Genomic DNA, 18,057 nt, shown 5'->3' with positions numbered 1-18,057 from the left:
GACAGCAACAAGAATTCCTGCTTTTCTAGGGAAACATCCTGTCTAGTGGTCCTTAGGGCCGGCTTTTCAACGCCAGGGCAGTACAGCAGTAGTGGGATCTGCAGTACCCATGAGAAGCACAGAGGGGTTTTTACAGAAAGTGGACCACACATGACGGACCTGAGAGTCATACACATTGTCCCCACATTTTTGTCCTATAAATTTCAAGACTGTGGAAATGATTTCCATGTAAAAGGATTTGTTTATATGAAAGTACAGGGCTGTTTCTAACTGTAGTTACCACAAGCCCTACAGCTGTAACTGTTAAATGTCACTTAGCATTTTCTGTTCAGAGCTTTTTTCTCACTTCTTTGCTCAGAACCAAAGTAATTATATTTGAGATCAAGAAATTACTTTTGTCTTTTAGCATTTGAGGAGATACATAAGCGGCAGTGGGAAGGTCAAGGATGGCATTTTCGGGTTTCTTTACATTGGAAGCTGATGCTTCTTGCATAATGAAAATTTAAAATCTTCGCTGCATTCTTGAATATCGTTACCAAATTTGAAAGGTCTTCCTCTTCACAAATATCATGATAATGCAGCTCAGCTTTCAAGCTAGTTCTGCTTGCACTCATTTCCTCCATCCTCGTCATCATTGTCTTGCCTCTTACTGGTGCAGTTGATAAACAATGCATTATTAATTTCTCTTTGTCCTTCCTTTCTCCTTCCTTTTTCATATAAAAATAACAGGTCTACCATTTGAAGGATTACAGGCTAGTTGCCCTAAATATCTTGACAGCCACTCCAGGTTGCCTTTGAAGCCCGTGGCAAAGAGAACTTTTCCTTGCACTTAAATACTTACAGTGTAGTTGTCCTTGAGTTATGGAATAAGATAACACAGTGTAAAAGCAACTGTGTGATTTTGGCTCTTAGAAGTCAAAACAGGGAAATCAGTGTTCACTCAATACATAATTATCAGTGATCCAATAATGTAGTAGCTAAGGAATTCAAATTTGGGGGATAGCGTTTAGCTTTCTGTGTTACCTTACAAAAAGTAACTAACTTGAAATCCACTCAATTGAACCTGTCCTTTAACAGACAGAGCATATCTAATATCTTACTCCTGTGTGTGAAGAAAACAGATTATGTATACATGAAGCACAGTAGTACTCATGATACTGTCTCCATGTTTTCATAACAAATACGGTTTAACATTCAATTGAAATCATGTAGAATGTTAGCAGAAAACTTGCCACATAAAAATGATTGTATGGTCTTAACTTCAGAGTTGCATAAAAAATCCATCTTTTTGAGAAATACTGAAATAATTTGAAGTTTGTTTCAGTATTTTGTAAGAGACACTTCATCTAATGGGTTTAAATTGGTCATATTTGGTATTCACTTGGCTCTCATATATTTTGTTCTCTGCATTCTGATAAAATAGCATGCTTGGAATCATGATTAGGGTGTTCATTCTGTCAGGCATTTACTTAATTGTTGAAATATGTCTGAGCTACTTGTATTTGAATTAAAGTATTTCCATTTGTGATTTAGTGGAGCAGCCACTACTTTGCTGGATATTATTAAGACTGATTTCCATAGAACGCCCTTTTTACGACCCATTGTAATTACACATCCAGCTGCAAGAGAGAACTCTGTATTGTACATTCTTCATACATTAAATTCTTGGTACAAATCAAATGCAGCAAGATCTGTCAGAAGTTTTGTAAGGTAACTGATACTTAATGATTGGGAAGAATTTTTTTTTGTAAAAGATGGGGCAGAAGCTTAAAACATGAATTAGTTTTATCCTGCACACCTTAAGGTCTAGATGATCTCCATATTTTATAAACAAGTTAAAAGCAGTCATAAAATAATCCTAGTAAGTTTCTTCTCCCTTATGAAGTTAGCACTATAATAAAATATACCCATTTCTTAGGATGTACATTCAGTACATAGCAAGATTTATTGCAGTGTTCTGGGTCACATTCTAGTCTCAGCCATTCCACTGTAAAAGTAAAAAAATAAACTGAAATCTTTGATTGATTAAATCACAACTTCATGGAATATTTTTATGTCAGGAAATTTACTCCAGTTTTATACTGTATTTCTGAAAATTCAGTTTGTTTATTAACACAAAAACCAACAACATAAATTTGAGAAGGAGTGTTTTTGCTATTTACCTCGATTTTTGCTTTACAGTGCATCTGAGGTATAGCAGCATGTACTGGACAGACTTTCACATTCATTTTTTCTCCATCCCAGACCATGTAACATTGATTTAGATGTACTCTGACATGCTAAAACTTGAAGTGCTATTTTGGGCAATGTAGAACCCACTATTTCCTAGTTGAGACTATTTCCTAGTTGAGTCTCTAATAACAAACCTATGTGCAGACATGTCTGTCTGCAGGTTCAATACACTATTTTAGAAGTTTATTCTTGTCTTGGTACTTCTGGGCAATATTTGCATTAGTTGGAGTTGTGGATAGTTATCCAGGGGAGAATAAGCACCTGTGTGCTGTAAAGTCAAAGCCATATTGCAGTGCTGTTGCAAGATAAGTGACAGGGAAAGCAGAATGAGAATGGATCTGACTTTCCAAAGTGAAACTCTAAGCCTGTTTTTATGTGATGGCCCCAATGATTGTTATACCAGTTGTTCAAGGATTCTGGTCCTTTTCTCAGCTGGGCAGAATGCAAAACAAGGAAATGTTCCTACTTTCTGCAGCACTGGCTGAATGCATTTCAATGGGCTGAAGTGTCACTTGTGATTTATTGCCCATTTTTGTTCTTTTATGTGTTATATTTGTCATTTTTGCAGTGACAGTTTCATCTATAAAACAGCATAGTTACAAGAAAATGTTAAGAGGATACAGGAGTTGCTGTTTCCTTTTCTTCCTTTTATTTCCCCTAGTATGTTACAGAGTCAAATGTCAGCTTTTCTGTAAGACAGTGCAGCCAAAGCATCTATGCTTTTAAGCATAAGTACATTTTCCACAGAGCAACTGAAGAAGAGCTGAAGTTAAACAATAAGACTAAGAAGGCCTAAAAATAATGCTAATAACATTTCCCAAATGGTGAAATAACCTATAATACAACCCATTGCTATCTACACAAAAAAGAGCCCAACTTGATTAGAAGCTAGTTATTAGTGTGATTGTATTTGTTATGTTAAATACTCCACTTCTTGTTTTAAAATAACAGTTCCTTTAACGTTCTCTGGAAATGAGACCTCTGCAACTCCCATGCATAAGTAGAAGATTAGGGAGGATAAACTGCAGAGTCATAGCAGCAGTTTTTCTCTGGCCATTGATGCTTCTGGTTGGCCAAGGGGGTGTGGGTTCTTCAGATGTCCTGGTGCTGCATCACCAGAAAAGGCACTGTGTTACAGACCTGGGACAGGAGCAGCTGGAGAAGATCCCATGAACTAGAAGAAAGTATCAACCTTATCCTACCTTTAGGAAGGACAAGTAGCCTCATTAGGTATGTTTACCACTGTAGAAACAGGTTGTCTTTTATTCAGGGCAGATAAAAAGTTGGTTGCCACAGAAGAGTCAGTCATTGCAGTTACAATGCTGTGTTACATCCCTCAAGTACAAAACCAGTCTGGAAGTTTGAGTATTCCAGTTCATACCTGAGAGAAAAATATGATTCCAAGTGTCTAATATCTCCTTCGTGACAAGAGTCATCCAAATTTAATGTAAGCCACTAAAGATGGGTCTCTTTGGTTCCTCCTAGCTTGAAAAATAATCTGTTCTCTTAGTAATGTGTAATCTTCATGTCAGGATGTCTGTGAGGCTGTTTGAGGTTGGGCTGGGAGGAGAGGGAGCTTTTCTTAATCACATTACGGAGAATGAAAGCATAAAATCCAGTCATGAAAGTAATTGTATGAATGAAATGACCAGGATAAATTCTTAACAAACTGAAGGAATCTCTGTCATCTGTTTAGTACTGGTTCTGGTCAGTATCACACCTACTTCAAAATGTTTCAACATCAGCAATGTACAGAGAACAGAAAACAATGCAAAATAACAGTAGGTAATTTTTAAAGCCTAACTGTCATAGAGTGTGTTGCTTCATTTCTGTATTAAAAAATATGCCTCTGATTTTTACATTTGAAACAGAGTTTTGTATGTATCACTATGAAAAATTAAGGAGAGACAAGGGAAGACAAGGAAATTCAGAGATATAAGTAGTAACTAAAAAAACCCCTGTGAATTTCAGTGTTTCCCATCTGTAGTTTTTGACTGTATTCATAAAATGTTAAGCAATTTGATTTTTAACTCAAAATAAAATGTGAGTAAAATAATCTCTAGTTCTTGGAGTCTGCAAATCTGGTGTTTGTACCACTGGAGAGTTTGACAAATGTTTAAGGCAATATTATGTGAATTGCCTCTGTTTTAATGTACAGATGAGCATTCAGATGTGTTACAGTTAAATAGAGTAGTGCAGCAAAGAGGAGAGTAATACTGTCAACTTTAAGCTAACATTACAGAACATACTGTCTTGGGCAAAATAATATTTCAGCAATTCATTCAGTTTAGTTTCATTGAAATAGCTCAAATCTGAATAAGTATCTAAGCCACATTTGTCTGCTTGTAGTAACAGTTCAGCGCTATGCAAGCCATAACTGCAGTTATTGACAAGTTTTTAACACTTTTTTCAGACAATACATTGAAAATGTCCTTTTCTGCACTAATGAGAGTTTGACTGCAAGAACCAGTGATTTTAGAGCTCTGAGAAAGACACTCAGGTGCACCTGTGCATTTTCAAGTTTTCATTTTTCAAAAATTTTGAATTTTCATTTCCTTCCCTTAATCTGACTTTCTATCACTGCTGAGCACTAAAAGGTTTTTGTGTACATAGAAAATTCCTGTGCAAATGAAAGTTGAGTCACAGTTTTCCATAGACGTGAACAGAAGCTGGGGTCTTGCGTGGTTTTTAGCTGTGAAGAGGGGAAATAAGTACTCTCAGGTCCTGTGTAAACTTTTGAGTTCGCATTGGAAGGACAAGGTAAAAAATAGAGGAAAAGTAGTAAATTCTAATTGGTCAAAAGCAAACAAAGTATTCTATAAACCTTTTTGAAGTAAAATAGTTGCACTTTTCAGTTTGCTGTCACTGAATTAGACTGCTTCTGGTTATGAGTCAATGTGTCAATAATTAAAAGTGAAAAGAGCTGATTATAAAAATGACTGTTCAAGACATTCTTAATCAAGTAGGACAAGTGGAGATTTTCCTTTAACCCCTAGAATCTCCAGGAAATAAATGAAAACCCAAATGTAAATCAGTGATAACTATTCAGAGGAGGCCTAGTCTATTCTTGCCCTTGTACCAGAATATTGGTGCATTCAACATTATTTCAGCCTGAATAGGGTTTTTTATTGGCAATATTATAAAAATTTCTGAAATGTGGACAAAAGAACTGCTATACTGTATTGGCACAAAGACAGATGTAGAATTCTGTGGAATTATATTTCCTTTGTTGTGCTGATTCTGCTTTCCAGTTCCTCTAGCTGACCTTCCTGCCCCAAAACAGTGTTGACTCTGAAATGCTTTAAAAGAAGTTTTGAGTCTTTTTTCCTACTTTTTATAAATTTATCACAGACATATTTTTCTATTTTCTATTTCTTCATGCATCATTACATGTATAATTCCATTTATTTGTTAGTAGAATGAATTATGTTCATTCTATGTTCTTAACTATGTTATGTTTCCTTCCAGGAAAATGTGTGGGTAGGTGAAAAATGAGAAGTAAATTCCAAGTGTGATTGTTTTTGAAGGATTTCTGAAGAATCCTTCATAAGGATTGCAGTGTGATGGGAGGTTGGTGGTGAAAGTCACCAGGAATGTCAGCCTCATATGTGAGCCAGTGGCAGCACAGGTCAAAACATCCATGAGTGTTCAGACCTCCCACAGGGATACCTATACTGCATTACCCTCTGCCCCTCTCCTAATGGCACAGTAACCAAGCCTTCACTGAATTTCCATTTGGAACTGTTCGTTTGTGTTCCTCTGCTTAAGTCCTTGGCTGACAGCAAGATCAGAAGATGATACCTCACTCTGCTACTTCTTACCCATAGTTTCAGGTTGCTTTGTTCCCATGCTGGATGTGATCCCTTGCATTCAGGGATGGAAAGTAAAACAGCTGTATTTGTCCAGGCCAAAAGCATCTAGTTTTGTACATGAGTTTCACCCTGAGTAGATCAGCTCCAGAAACATTACTGTAATCTAATTTCACGTCTTCCCTGCTTGGTAGAAGCCAGTTGAGAGCTAGAAAACCACATTTTATCTTCCTTGAAGAGGGCAGAGTCCTCTTCAGTCTTCAAATCCACACCTTTCTGTTTCTAGAAAACAGCTGAAATAAATTCTCAGTGATGTTGGATATTGCTTGTCATGTCTCAGTACAGTTTCAGGAGTAGATCTGATGTTGAAAGCATGGGAGTCAACAAGAGGTTTCCTTCAGCAATAGGTGAAACTCACATGCATTTGGTGGGGCTGACGGTAAATTGTCCACTTCTTCTGTAGGGATGGCCTGAAAGTGGTGCTGACTTGCTTAGAAAATGTGTTAGGTATGGACAGGATCAATCCAGACTGTCTGCTTTCATTTCCTTAATTTGAGAGAGTTATTCTTCTACCATGAGTAATGTTGGTTTGAGGTTGTGTGGAGAACCATAAAAGCAGATGTTTCGGCTCTAAAGGCTACCCTTGTTGTACATATATGTACCTTTATGACTTCTTGTTCACAGAAGTCAGGGCTGTGAGATGCAACTGCACTTCCAATAGCTGCAAGTGGGACATCTTGCACAGAGCATCAGCTGGGAACAAGCCCTACATTCAAAACCTGCCATTTCAGCCCTTGTTGGTGCTTTTGTTCTCAGACCTCCTCATCCTTATTCAGTATGATACCTACATGCATACAGCTAATATGATGCAAGTATATTCTCATTACTCCTGAGTCAACCTTGATTAGAAATGTGTGTCTCATCATGTTGGTCATTGTTGTGTTTGTGTAGTCAGAGGGGAGTTGGTAAAGAAGCCCAGTTTTATCTTTCCACAGAAGTCAGGAGGATTTCAACTTTAATTTCAGTGGTGGGAGCTGTTTTCAGATATGCTGCCATGGCTTTTCCATTTGTTGGCATAGAGGTCTGTGATGTGTTCCATTGTGGCTGCTTCTTTGGCCGCACATAGTGAATACTTTTAAATATGTAACCATCCTTTTTTTCTTCATAAAATGGACTACAGTGCGTGAAAGTACTCTTTAGGGTCATTTGAAAACTTAAGGTTCCAAAGACTTTATACTTTTTTTCCTTAGTAAATTATTTATTTCCTGTAAGGAGATAGACTTTGTCTGTATATTTGAGACTTGTTAATAATTTCTGGTTATGGTACAGCTATTGAGTGCGCTTTAAACATCCCTTAATGATCTCAATGCTGTTAAAGTGTGAGTGCTTATGCTTTTTTCTCAAATGAATGAGGGCTTCCAGCTCCTTGGGTGCCCACAAGAGAGGAAAATTTTTATGAATTTTAATTATTTAAGTTTCTTTGCTTAAAAGAAAAAGGCAAAGAGGAGCTAGTAGAAAGGATGATGGCTTTGTTTCAAAGGAGAAGTGAGCTCTTTATCAACACTTGCTTGTTTAAGTTGTTTTTTTTTTTAAACCACAGTCTCCAGAAAAAATCCAGACTAAATTGTCTGGATTACAATTCTGTTAAAAATAAATTGTGATGAGACCAAAAGTCAAACTGGGAACTTCATTTGTTTTAGGCATGTATTGAAAAGAATGTTGTTATTCCTGACAACCAGAAATGCAGATGTTTAACCAAAATAGTCTTTCTGCTCACATACACCAACATGAATCATCCACCAGTGAGAGACAGTTCATGTGATAGTCAGTTAAATGAGTTGTATTCATCAGTGAAATAGCTCTTTGCATGTCTTTTCATGCAGTTCTTTGTCACTTATATTTACATTTTCCTAAAGAATACCACAAACAAAATTAATAATTCATAACTATTGTTACACAGCAGAGCCTTATTTTGATACTCCCTTCTTACCACAGACCTTCTAACAAGTCTGTATTTTCCTGTATTTAAAAAACACCAAATAAAAAACATACCAAATCAACATAGTGGTCCTGAGGAAATACAGAAACCTTTTTCTGGTCAAAGAGGATCTGTACACAGCAATATGTATTGTGATGATGATCATAAATTGCAAAGAAAATACTCTCTTGCTAAAATGTAAGTGCTGTTTGCCCTCCTTCCCAGACTTCAAAACAATAGAGTGGTGAGCACATCACAGGAGGGAAAGTCAGACTATGTTGATTTCAACACTTAAATTACTCCTATGTTTAGCAAAATAGAAGAAAAACATTGTCTCTGCCATGTAGAAAAAGCAGTTTATACATGAGGAGCATTTCCAAGAGAAACCAGGAACAGAAAGGAAGAATATTTTAAAAAGAGAAGTAAACAGACCTTACTCTTGCCACATTTCTAAAACTAATATATTCAAGACATGGGCTAGAGAGAAAACTGAAAAAATGCTGATCAAAACCACCTTCTGGCACAAAGTGTACCCTGCCCAACAACACCTCATAACTTCTACCATATGGACAAAACCTGCAGTTTTGAAGGAGAGCGAGGAGTGCTGATTGGAAAACTAACAATGAGGATGGCAAGGGAGAACTCACTCTCCTAGCTGGAGTTCTACCAGGAGTAATAAAACAAAGACTTTGTTAGCAGAATACGTGCTGGCTAGCAGATGAGGACTGAATGCCAGTCACTTACAGTATGAACAGAAGAGCCAGGGTGGTAATTGATTTCATCTACAGATCTGTATGTTTTGGGTCTCCTCCAAGGCAGGCTCAAACCCTGGCAATCTGGGATGAACTTGAAAGTGTGTCAGACTGGCCTGTCCCTCACAGCATCAGTAATGCTGCTGCTACAGATTTATAAATAAGGGTACTAATTTTTGCAGTCATAGGTGAGATGAAGGGAGAAATGCTGTTTCTGGAAGAAAAGGACATTTTGCACTGCTGCCCTGTTGCAGTGTGCTTTGTGATAAAGGATTGGGTTTCCTGTTGGTCATTTGACATTTATAAGGACCTACCTCTGTGAAGCACCTGTTTTCATACCAAGACAGATATATCAGCATTTTTTCTTACTTTGTCATACTGCCTTTTATCTCAGCCCTTTACTTTCAGACACTCTGCTTTTCCTACCTTTATGTTAATTGACCTTCATGTTGCTTCCTTCCTTGAAACGCCCCAACCAACATCATCAATTAAAACATTTGTCATTCCCTCAAATCCTTCCTAAAGATCTGTTTCTGCTGTGGTACTAACTGGAAATGCTGAGTGATACCAGCTAGTTAAAAGAGCAGGAAGGCAGGAAGGGTAGAACTGTTTGGGTATTGAAAATGCATCTTTTTAAGGGGTTTTGCCTCCCCCTTCCCCCTGTGGTTGCTACCCCTGCCTCCTACAGCCTAGCTCAGCTAGGTTGTGTGCTTTTAGTAGCCAAGATTACTTAGCTGTGTGCCTGCCCTGTTCTTAGCGCAGTGGGGCTCCCTGTCTGATTTACAGCTTCTAGCTCCTACTATCACACAAATAATAGGAAGTAATGATGATAGTAGCCTCTGTAATTCATGTTGTCCTTGGAGAGTGTGGAGAGAGTCTTTAAAGCCAAGTTTTCAGTCTTCTCACTTTGTCGCAGGGACAGTAGGAGCCTAGTGATGGGTGTTCCAAGGAAGCATCATACCTCTCTGCCTTTCTTCTGCCTTGTACCATTTTGCTTGATTTCTGCCGCCTCATCACAGTGCAGCTGTCACACAAGGGTATAATGTTTCATTTTCCTGACTCACTCTGTAGAATAACTCAAAAGTAGGTGTTCAGATGTGATAGTTGAATCTCACTGCCTGCATAAAAAAATCACAGGGTAGTTACTAACTGAAGTTGGTTTCAAATTTGGTTGGAAAATTGGATGATGTGAACTAACTGTATTACTACCTTAAGGCCTTGTAAGGTTAGCCATTACATCAGTTACTGGAGCACCTGCGGATGAAATGAAGTTGGAAAGGCTTGCAAGCCTCTTACTTTGAGAGTGTTAAAGCTGCAGAAAGGAAGCACAAAAGGCAGGAACTATGGTCAGCCTTGAGTGGGAGAAATTAAACTAAACTGGTCTAGTTAATTAATAAAAGAGATTATTTTTTGACTCAAGTAAAAAACCTGAATTTATTAAAGACTGCTTTAGACAAAACAACCTTTAGCTAGTTTTTACTAGTAACAGCTTAAATCTTACCCCTTCATTTTTAAGTATAACCAGCAGTGCCTAGACTTTTGAGCCAGGATTATTTTATTGGTTATTCTGTTCTGTAAAATGGTCAGTCATTCCTAAGTACATTTTTCGGAGAAAAGAAATACTAAAAAGCAAGTCCAAACTTTGTTAGTTTACAAAGAGAAGGAGAAAGAGAGTTTATTCAGTTTGGTAGAGGTCCATTTCTTTTACTGGAAAATATTTTCATTTTTCTTGAAAAATAAGATAGTGCTTGCCTCAGAATTAAAGAAATTATTATTTTTCTCACAAAATTCATTCACCTTAGCTTTCATTATGGTGAAAAGTAGTTCTGCTACAACCTTTTCTATCCATAAGCTACCTGCAAGAGATTATTCTTTATGAAGTTTTGAGGTTGATGATAACATGATACTTGTGCCTTCTGAGAGGGAAGGGAAAGGCAAATTTTCCACCAAAGGAAGTGGCAGAACTCAAAATACTTCAAAGAGAGAGTCGGAATTTTTTTTACTCAGTGTTTTAACTTATTGTGTGGAAATAGAAATTTAGCTGCACAAAGTAATTTAAGAATTCAAACTCTGGCAGACACTAATGCAGTAACTAGAATGTAATTCAGTTCTCATTCTGAAGAGGGAGTAAAAGATGCCATGAACTGGCAAAGTAATGACTAAACTTCAGAGGAGATTCCAATATTAAGAAAAAGTTAATGGAATAGGTCTGAGAGTAAAAACTAAGTGAAATACTGTCTTTGGATGTTTCATGGGTACTACTTAAAAATATTATCACTGAGGCTTGCAAAGTATAGAACAAAATGGTATCCGTGAGGATAAGTCAGTCCGGCTGAATGTCATTCTTTCTAAGCAAAGGAAAAGAAACATATTTCACATTTTAAATGCTACTGTTGGGAGAGCCACAAAGAATGGGAAATCAGTCAGTAAAAGGGAAATTGTAGTTGCTGACATTAAGTAGAAAAGTAAATATCTAAGGGTATGGAACCAAGCAGTGTGATTGTCTTCTACTGTATTCAGCAGAGGAAGCCTGGGGAAATATTTTGCTGGGTTTTGCAGCACCTAAGGGTTTATTTTTAAGTGTATCTCTGTTTTTCACTTCTGGCAGGAAGCACTCTAGCTTGTTTTCATCAAGTAAAGACTTTCCAAAGTCAGCACCTTAATCTTTTTTAAACTGGCAGGAAACATCTCCTTGTCCTTTCATTTTCTGAGCAGCTCCCTTGAGCTATCCTCCACTCACTGCTCTTTAGTGACCTATTGTCTTTCTGGAGGTGCACCACAGTGTATATGTCACTTTAGCCTTGATTCTTGCAGCTCCGCTAGCAAGAGCTGGTGTTTTCACACTGTGTTCAGCTTCTGTTTTCTGAGATTGACCAGACAATCTCAGAGAACAGAAGTGAGAGTTTTTTATGCAAGGCTTGAAGTCAGTTTTCATATGCAAGGGTAGAATCAAAATCTTAAAACTAAAACAAAAAAATCCAAGTAAGTAATTAGGTCCACTGTTGTGAAGAAAATGCAGTGGGCATAGCTCAGTTGCTGGCATCAACTTAATGACCTGTTTTCATTAAATACAGATATTTTACTGGAGGCCCAGAATTAGTCCCATAGCTATATATTCTTAAAGGCTCCAGGGCGACCAAGGACATTAAAAATTACTGTGTCAGACAAAAAGATTGGAAGAATGGTAATAAAATAAAGAAATAAACCACCAAGACTAGATCATCATGATAAAATAGTGTATCAGTAGCACTGTTTCTGTAATGAAAGATTACATTTCACTCAATGTTTTTAGCATCTGTCAGTTCAGCAGAGTAAAAGAGAAATCAAAGCACCTTTTTCTTTAAGGCTTGCAATGGTGCTTTTCTACATTTCTCTTGAAAACATGCAAACAAAACCAAATGCACAGATGGACATTACCGTTTATGAGGAGGCAAAATGAATTTCAGAACTACTGCCCTGAGTTGCCTCGCGCCCCTTAGGGACTGCTCACCCTTCTCTCCATGGTGCCAGTGCAATTGCCTGTGTGAATATGGGGCCAAAAGTCAGTTAAGAAGTAATTATGAGGTGAGAGCAAATATCATTCAATCAACCTCTGCCTATCAAACAGAAACATAGGAGAAGTAAAGTGGCACTGCTTTTCTTAGTTAATGCACTTTAGTATTTAATATTAAATCCTGTATCGTATGTTTGTTAAATGCCAGGAAGAGTCAGTGTCAGGGCAGCAGCTCTTGATTACAATGCTAGATGGTACAAGTTAGCAGAATTCACGTGGGACGATGAAGAATTATAGTGGGATAAAAGTAAACTGAATGAAGAGGTAATACCAACTCAAATTTCAGTCTTGATAAATGTAAATTTGAATGGCTTTTGACTTGTAAAGGGTTCAAAGCTGAGCACTGCACTGAAGAAAGGGCTGCATGTTTCACTGTAAACATTACTCAGTAAAACACTTCCAATATCCATCTGATGTTGAAATAAAACCATGGAGAATGCTAAGGAGTATAAAGAGTGGATTAGAACACAGCAATTTCCTAAAATCCAGTTGTAGAGCAACTGAGATATTGTAGATTAATAAGCAGCTTTAAATAAAATGTAGAAAGGTAATCCCAAATTTCTAATGTTAAAAGACTCAAGGAATGTTCAAGAAGGATGAAAGTTCTTTTCACTTACCCAAATAGATTTTGGAAACCACTAAGAACAATAGTGGAGCAACATTTTGTCAGCAAATAAATAATCTGCTGAATGGAAATGAAGGAGAATTGAGATAATGCCAATATTTTGTTATAATAATTAATGATAGGCGTTTTTAAAAGGCTTGTTAAACATCATGCTTCCAAGTTTAAGGCAGCCTCTATTGTGAGTAAGGCTGTGTGCATCACTGTGAGAAGCTGTATCCTATTTTTAACTCTGCATTAAAATTCTTTTCATAGACAATTTAAGCTGATTCCTCAATCAGATAATCAATAAATGATGCAATATGGGAGTTTGAGTGTCCTGATGCTAGGCTCTGTGCTGCTTCCTGTGTAGGCTTTCTGTAGAGATTTTTCAATTTTGTGGGTTCACCAGCTTGTTCAATACTGGTGTCAGGACAATGCTTTGTGTGATGGAAGGCATTTCATAAAAGTTGTGCTCCATCATATGCAGAAAACGTGTGTGCTTTGAATACGATTTTATCTCCTCTGTGTAGTATAAGTGTAGCTGGTTCCACTGAACTGAGAACCATGGGCTGCTAAAGAGAGACATGGCACTGAGACAGGACACATTGGATAGTACTGTCAATGTTTGCCTTTACTTAATTTCACTGTTTAGCGGTCATATTCCCAAAACTAATGGTGGATGCCTTAGTATAAGGAATGAAACCATAAGGCAGAAACTGTTTTTAGCAAGTCATTATGATGAGTATTCCAGTTGGCTGGGGTAACCCGAAGAAGATAGGCTTTGGAAGGAACTAGTCTTAGAAGCTACATCTGAAAAGATACTACGTGCTATTGACTTTAGCTTCTTTCTTTCTTGGGTTTTAGATTTAAAAGAGAGCTTTGGAGTCCTTCATATGCCTTACCATTTGCATCATAGTTGACTCACTGCTTCCTGTTGGCCAAGTGCAGCTGAAAAGCTGCTTTTTGCATTAAATGCTCTAGATGTCTTCTGAGTATCTACTGCAATACTGAGTGCTGTGAAGAGTACAACAATACAGAATTTAAAAAAAATTATATAGGATAGAGGAAAAGAAAAATAGAACTGTTTATTCATACAAAGTATGAATCATCCTTTATTCATACAAAGTAAGGATTTTACCAATTCAGAAAAGTGTGTGTGTATTTCTATCAAATTAATATTCTTCTGGGACTGGGCACAGGGACAGCAAGCACATCATCTTCTCTGGTTTAGCACTCATGTGAAGTACCTTGGCCAGAATTTTCCAAAGAACCTGGTTCCTGCAGTTAGCTCTAGATACGATTTGATTAATAGTTATCACCTTTTCTGGTAGGTTTTTCTGGCATTCCTGTTGGTAAGGAATTTTGAAGATGTAGGCCAAAAGTGTAGCTGTGGGCATTTAGAAATACTCTTCATCTTGGAATATCATGGTTAAAATTGAGAAGAAACATTCGAAATGTTTTCATTTTTTAGAAAATAGCTCTTCATGTAAACTGGCCATTAATTTCCTTCCTTTTCAGAAGGAGAAAGTGAAGAAACAAGTAAAATATAGTTGATGCTATTTCAGAATCCTCTCTGAAACCCAGTTAGTGCTACTAGAATGTGGTCTTAAAAGATTACACTTCACTTGGGCTTTACTCTTCCTTCTCCCTTCCCAAAAAAGCTATACCAGGAAAGTGATCCATAAATCCCTGTGTCCATTTTATGGCATGGTGCCTCAAATGATGAATGCTGACACGTTTTGATTAAAAAAAAAAATGCAAGTCCATAAAAATATAAAATCAGCTTAGTGAATTGAATGTTGCTTCCTAAACATTTTTTCATCCTGAACTCATTTGGTAGGGGAAATGGATATTTCATCAGACATGGATTTGACGTTCCATCACATTATACAGTAAACAGTACAAACGATGTTATTTTTTTTTAAATGGAGAAGCTGGAGGAGCTAAGACAGTAGCTGCTGTAAGGCACTGGTTATCTCATTTAAACAGATATTAAATGTAGGTGCCAATGGTGTGATCATCAGCTGCTTCCCACTTTGTGAATAAATTGCTTAGAAGGAGTCTTTTTTTCCTACCAGATGTGACCTAGATTTAGATTTCCAAAGGCAAAAAAAAAAAAGTCTATTGTGTAAAAAAACAATTGTGGGTAAAATGCATGGTAAATGAGCTTATCTCACTTTTCCAGGTGTTTAAGCTAATATGTTACGGAATTACAGCTTCATTTATGAAAAATAATTGAGGAAAATGTTCCAGCAAATCAAATTTGGATAAAGGCTTAGTATAGTTATTGTGTTGTTAGCAAGTTTCTAAATGGAAGAAAGAAAAGGGAGCCAGCACAGATAATAAAAATATAGAAATTTGTGAATCTGTGAAGAGGCTCCTGTGAAGGGTCAGGGCTGGCAGTGGTATCCCACCTATATTGTGGTCCTACAGAATGTCTTGGAACAATATAAAGAGTTTTATAACAATGCATATGAAAGCAGATTTTTTCTTAAAAGACCAAGCTTTGATATCTGTTGGCTCTGAATAAGATTAATGACATTAGTAGGTTAAGTGTATAAACATCAGAAGAATAACACCTTTATTCTTTTCCTCATTCCTATTTTTCTTTTGTCGATTCCATAGGGGCTGCCACTCGAAAACCAGACCCGGAGCCTGAGAAGCAGACAGACCATACTGTTAAAATTGCTGGAGTCATTGCAGGCATCTTGCTGTTTGTCATTATATTTTTGGGAGTCGTGCTGGTAATGAAGAAAAGGTGAGCAATTAGTGGATGTTTTCTATGTCCATGTTCATATTGCATCTCCTACAGCAGTACTCAGTTTGATATTGGTAAAAATATCCAGCCACCTTTGTACCCACAGAGATTTAATGTTTGTGTCTTTGTTTTATATATAACAACTCGAGGGTAATGATTGTAGCACTCCTTACTTCAGTGCTGCATGATGGACTCTAATAATCAGAGACTATCTGGTCCTGAGTCTCCACCCTATTTGACAGATCAGCTGGAAGCTAGATGTACTTTCATTTTTGCATGTCAAACAGCAGCTAGAACTAAGGTAATTTTTGCTAAGAATGAGGTCTGTATTGTTCTGCATAAACTTCATTTCCTGAAACAATGGAAGATGTTGCAGTGGTGCTGAATGTTTCCAAATGCTGGTTCAACACACGCATTGAGATTGTTTTGCCTTGAATATCATTTGAAAACTGTTACATTATTAGAAGTGTAAGGCTGTTTAAAACTGTTTGTCTTTCTCAACACTGTACGAGATAAAATAGTAACAGCAGCAATACAGCTATGGAGGTGGCACAGATATGAAAAAACTCCATCTGATCTTAGAAGCTTAGTCTAGATTGGGAAAAATTATTTAGCAAATAGAATTAAGGTTTTAGGTTCTGTAATGAGCAATGTGAGATTTTCAGCTGTTAGAGGTGGGGTTGGGAATGTGCAAGTGCTGTGTAAAGGGGCTGAGTGACAAATGCTCCTTCCACCTCTGCCACAGTCTCCTCACTGTGTCCCATAACCCCTCACCTCCTTGCTATTCCCCTTGAATTATCCCTTTTTTTTTTCCTCTGAGAGCCTGATTTGGCTCATCCCAACCCTGTGTGATTTAATTGTATGTTAACTAGTTTGGCAGGTCTGAGGTGTCCAAACCCCTGAGCTGCCTGAATTTCTTCCAGAATTTGAGCAGTGGAGGTGCACAGCAAAGGAGGCAGCTGTCTGACAGTGCCTCAGGGCAGGCAACAGAAGTAGCTGCTTTTCACTCTCCTTGAAGACAGAGGCAGGGCCATGAGTTAGAAGGGCTCTATGGAGAGAAAGGCAAGCTGTGGCCAGGGCTGGGGGCCAGGTCATGACAAGAGGTATGTAAAGAAGAGACTGAGACTTAAGCCCCAGGGTGAGTCTGACTGGGGCAATGGAATTGACCCAGTAACCAAGTCTGTTTAATAAAGTACAGTGTAGCAGAGTTGAAGTCTGTTCTGACTTAGCAGTACTTTTTTCTTCCCACTTCCAATTTCTTGCATCATTCATACCTTCAATTTTAACAGTTGAACTCTCAAACTCCTCCCTAGGGCCAGACAGAGCACATGGCATGCAGGGAGGAAGGCTTCTTGTATTTTCTGGTCAATCCTTCTTCACACAATTCCTGACCAGCATTCATCATACTCTCTGTTCAGTTCTGAGCCTTTCCTTAAGTGTTTCTGCCAAAGGTAGAATGTATTCACCCAAGGGAGACAAGTTATTCTTCATCTTGAAGGGAGAGCATTGCAAAATGATCCAAATAGTTTCAAAGTGAATAAAGTGTCCGGGTCTCTGGCTAAATGGATGCTGTGCCTGCTCCTGCTTAATTCTCTAGAGAAAAACTCTTTGATAATCTAATTATCAGAGGCAGGAGGGCTCAGATCCTAAGTGTTTGCGTTATTGCAAAAGGATACTTGATTCCTTCTGTCTACCACAGCTGAGTAATTATTATTCATAGGAATTCTCTTGTTAAAGAAAAAGTGTATTTTGTGAGCTTCCTTGGTTTTTGGAATGAATTTACTTGTGACAGAGGTGGAACTATTGAAAATACAAGTCCAGGAACTCTGTTGCCAAATACACACAATTTCGTTGTCTAGTACAGAAAGAATGATACCAATAACTTAAAACATGTCCCAGAATGATGCTGCAGCCTTGAACAAAACAAACTGAAATGAGTTGAAGCGAATATTAAAAAGTAAGGATGGTTCATTTGTGTAGCAGGATGTGACTAGGCTTTAACGAGAGTTTTGGGAGGTGGGTATATTGTGTCCCAAGCCTCTTAAAGCATCTGCTGTAGCATAAAAGATCTTGAATACAATTACACTCATGACTTAAGCAGAAGATGAACCGATTATTCAATAGATTGTTATTGGTGCATTAATTCACTAGGCTGCTGAGGGCCCCTATGCTTTCACCTTGGTTCAGTTACTGTGTATACATTATGCATTTGGAGAAAAAGTATAAATCATGCCACAAGCTTAGTGTGACTGGAGCGATTTTGCAGTTCTGCGGTATTTTAGGTGCTACTTTGGGAAACAGTCTTATCAAGCTAGTGAGCCGTTTGACTTCTGCACTTGATCATTTTATTTCATTTACCTTATCAGGAGCT

The 18,057-nt window shown here is 37.6% G+C and overlaps 1 protein-coding gene across 8 annotated transcripts in view; it reads left to right on the top strand.

The window, feature by feature from the left end:
* The window catches only part of PTPRM (protein tyrosine phosphatase receptor type M), a 443,102-nt gene that overhangs the window by 275,997 nt on the left and 149,048 nt on the right, over positions 1–18,057 (top strand). For all 8 annotated transcript variants that reach the window (XM_064705880.1, XM_064705877.1, XM_064705876.1 and 5 more), the window contains one exon: positions 15,554–15,686. In XM_064705880.1, the coding sequence (XP_064561950.1) occupies positions 15,554–15,686 (133 nt within the window). The remainder of the gene's footprint in view (positions 1–15,553; positions 15,687–18,057) is intronic.

Source organism: Zonotrichia leucophrys, chromosome 2, assembly GCF_028769735.1.
Source record: "Zonotrichia leucophrys gambelii isolate GWCS_2022_RI chromosome 2, RI_Zleu_2.0, whole genome shotgun sequence".
In the NCBI taxonomy this organism is placed as follows: domain Eukaryota; kingdom Metazoa; phylum Chordata; class Aves; order Passeriformes; family Passerellidae; genus Zonotrichia; species Zonotrichia leucophrys.
The sequence above is the reverse complement of the archived record's forward strand: the minus strand, read 5'-3'. Positions and strand labels throughout refer to the sequence as shown.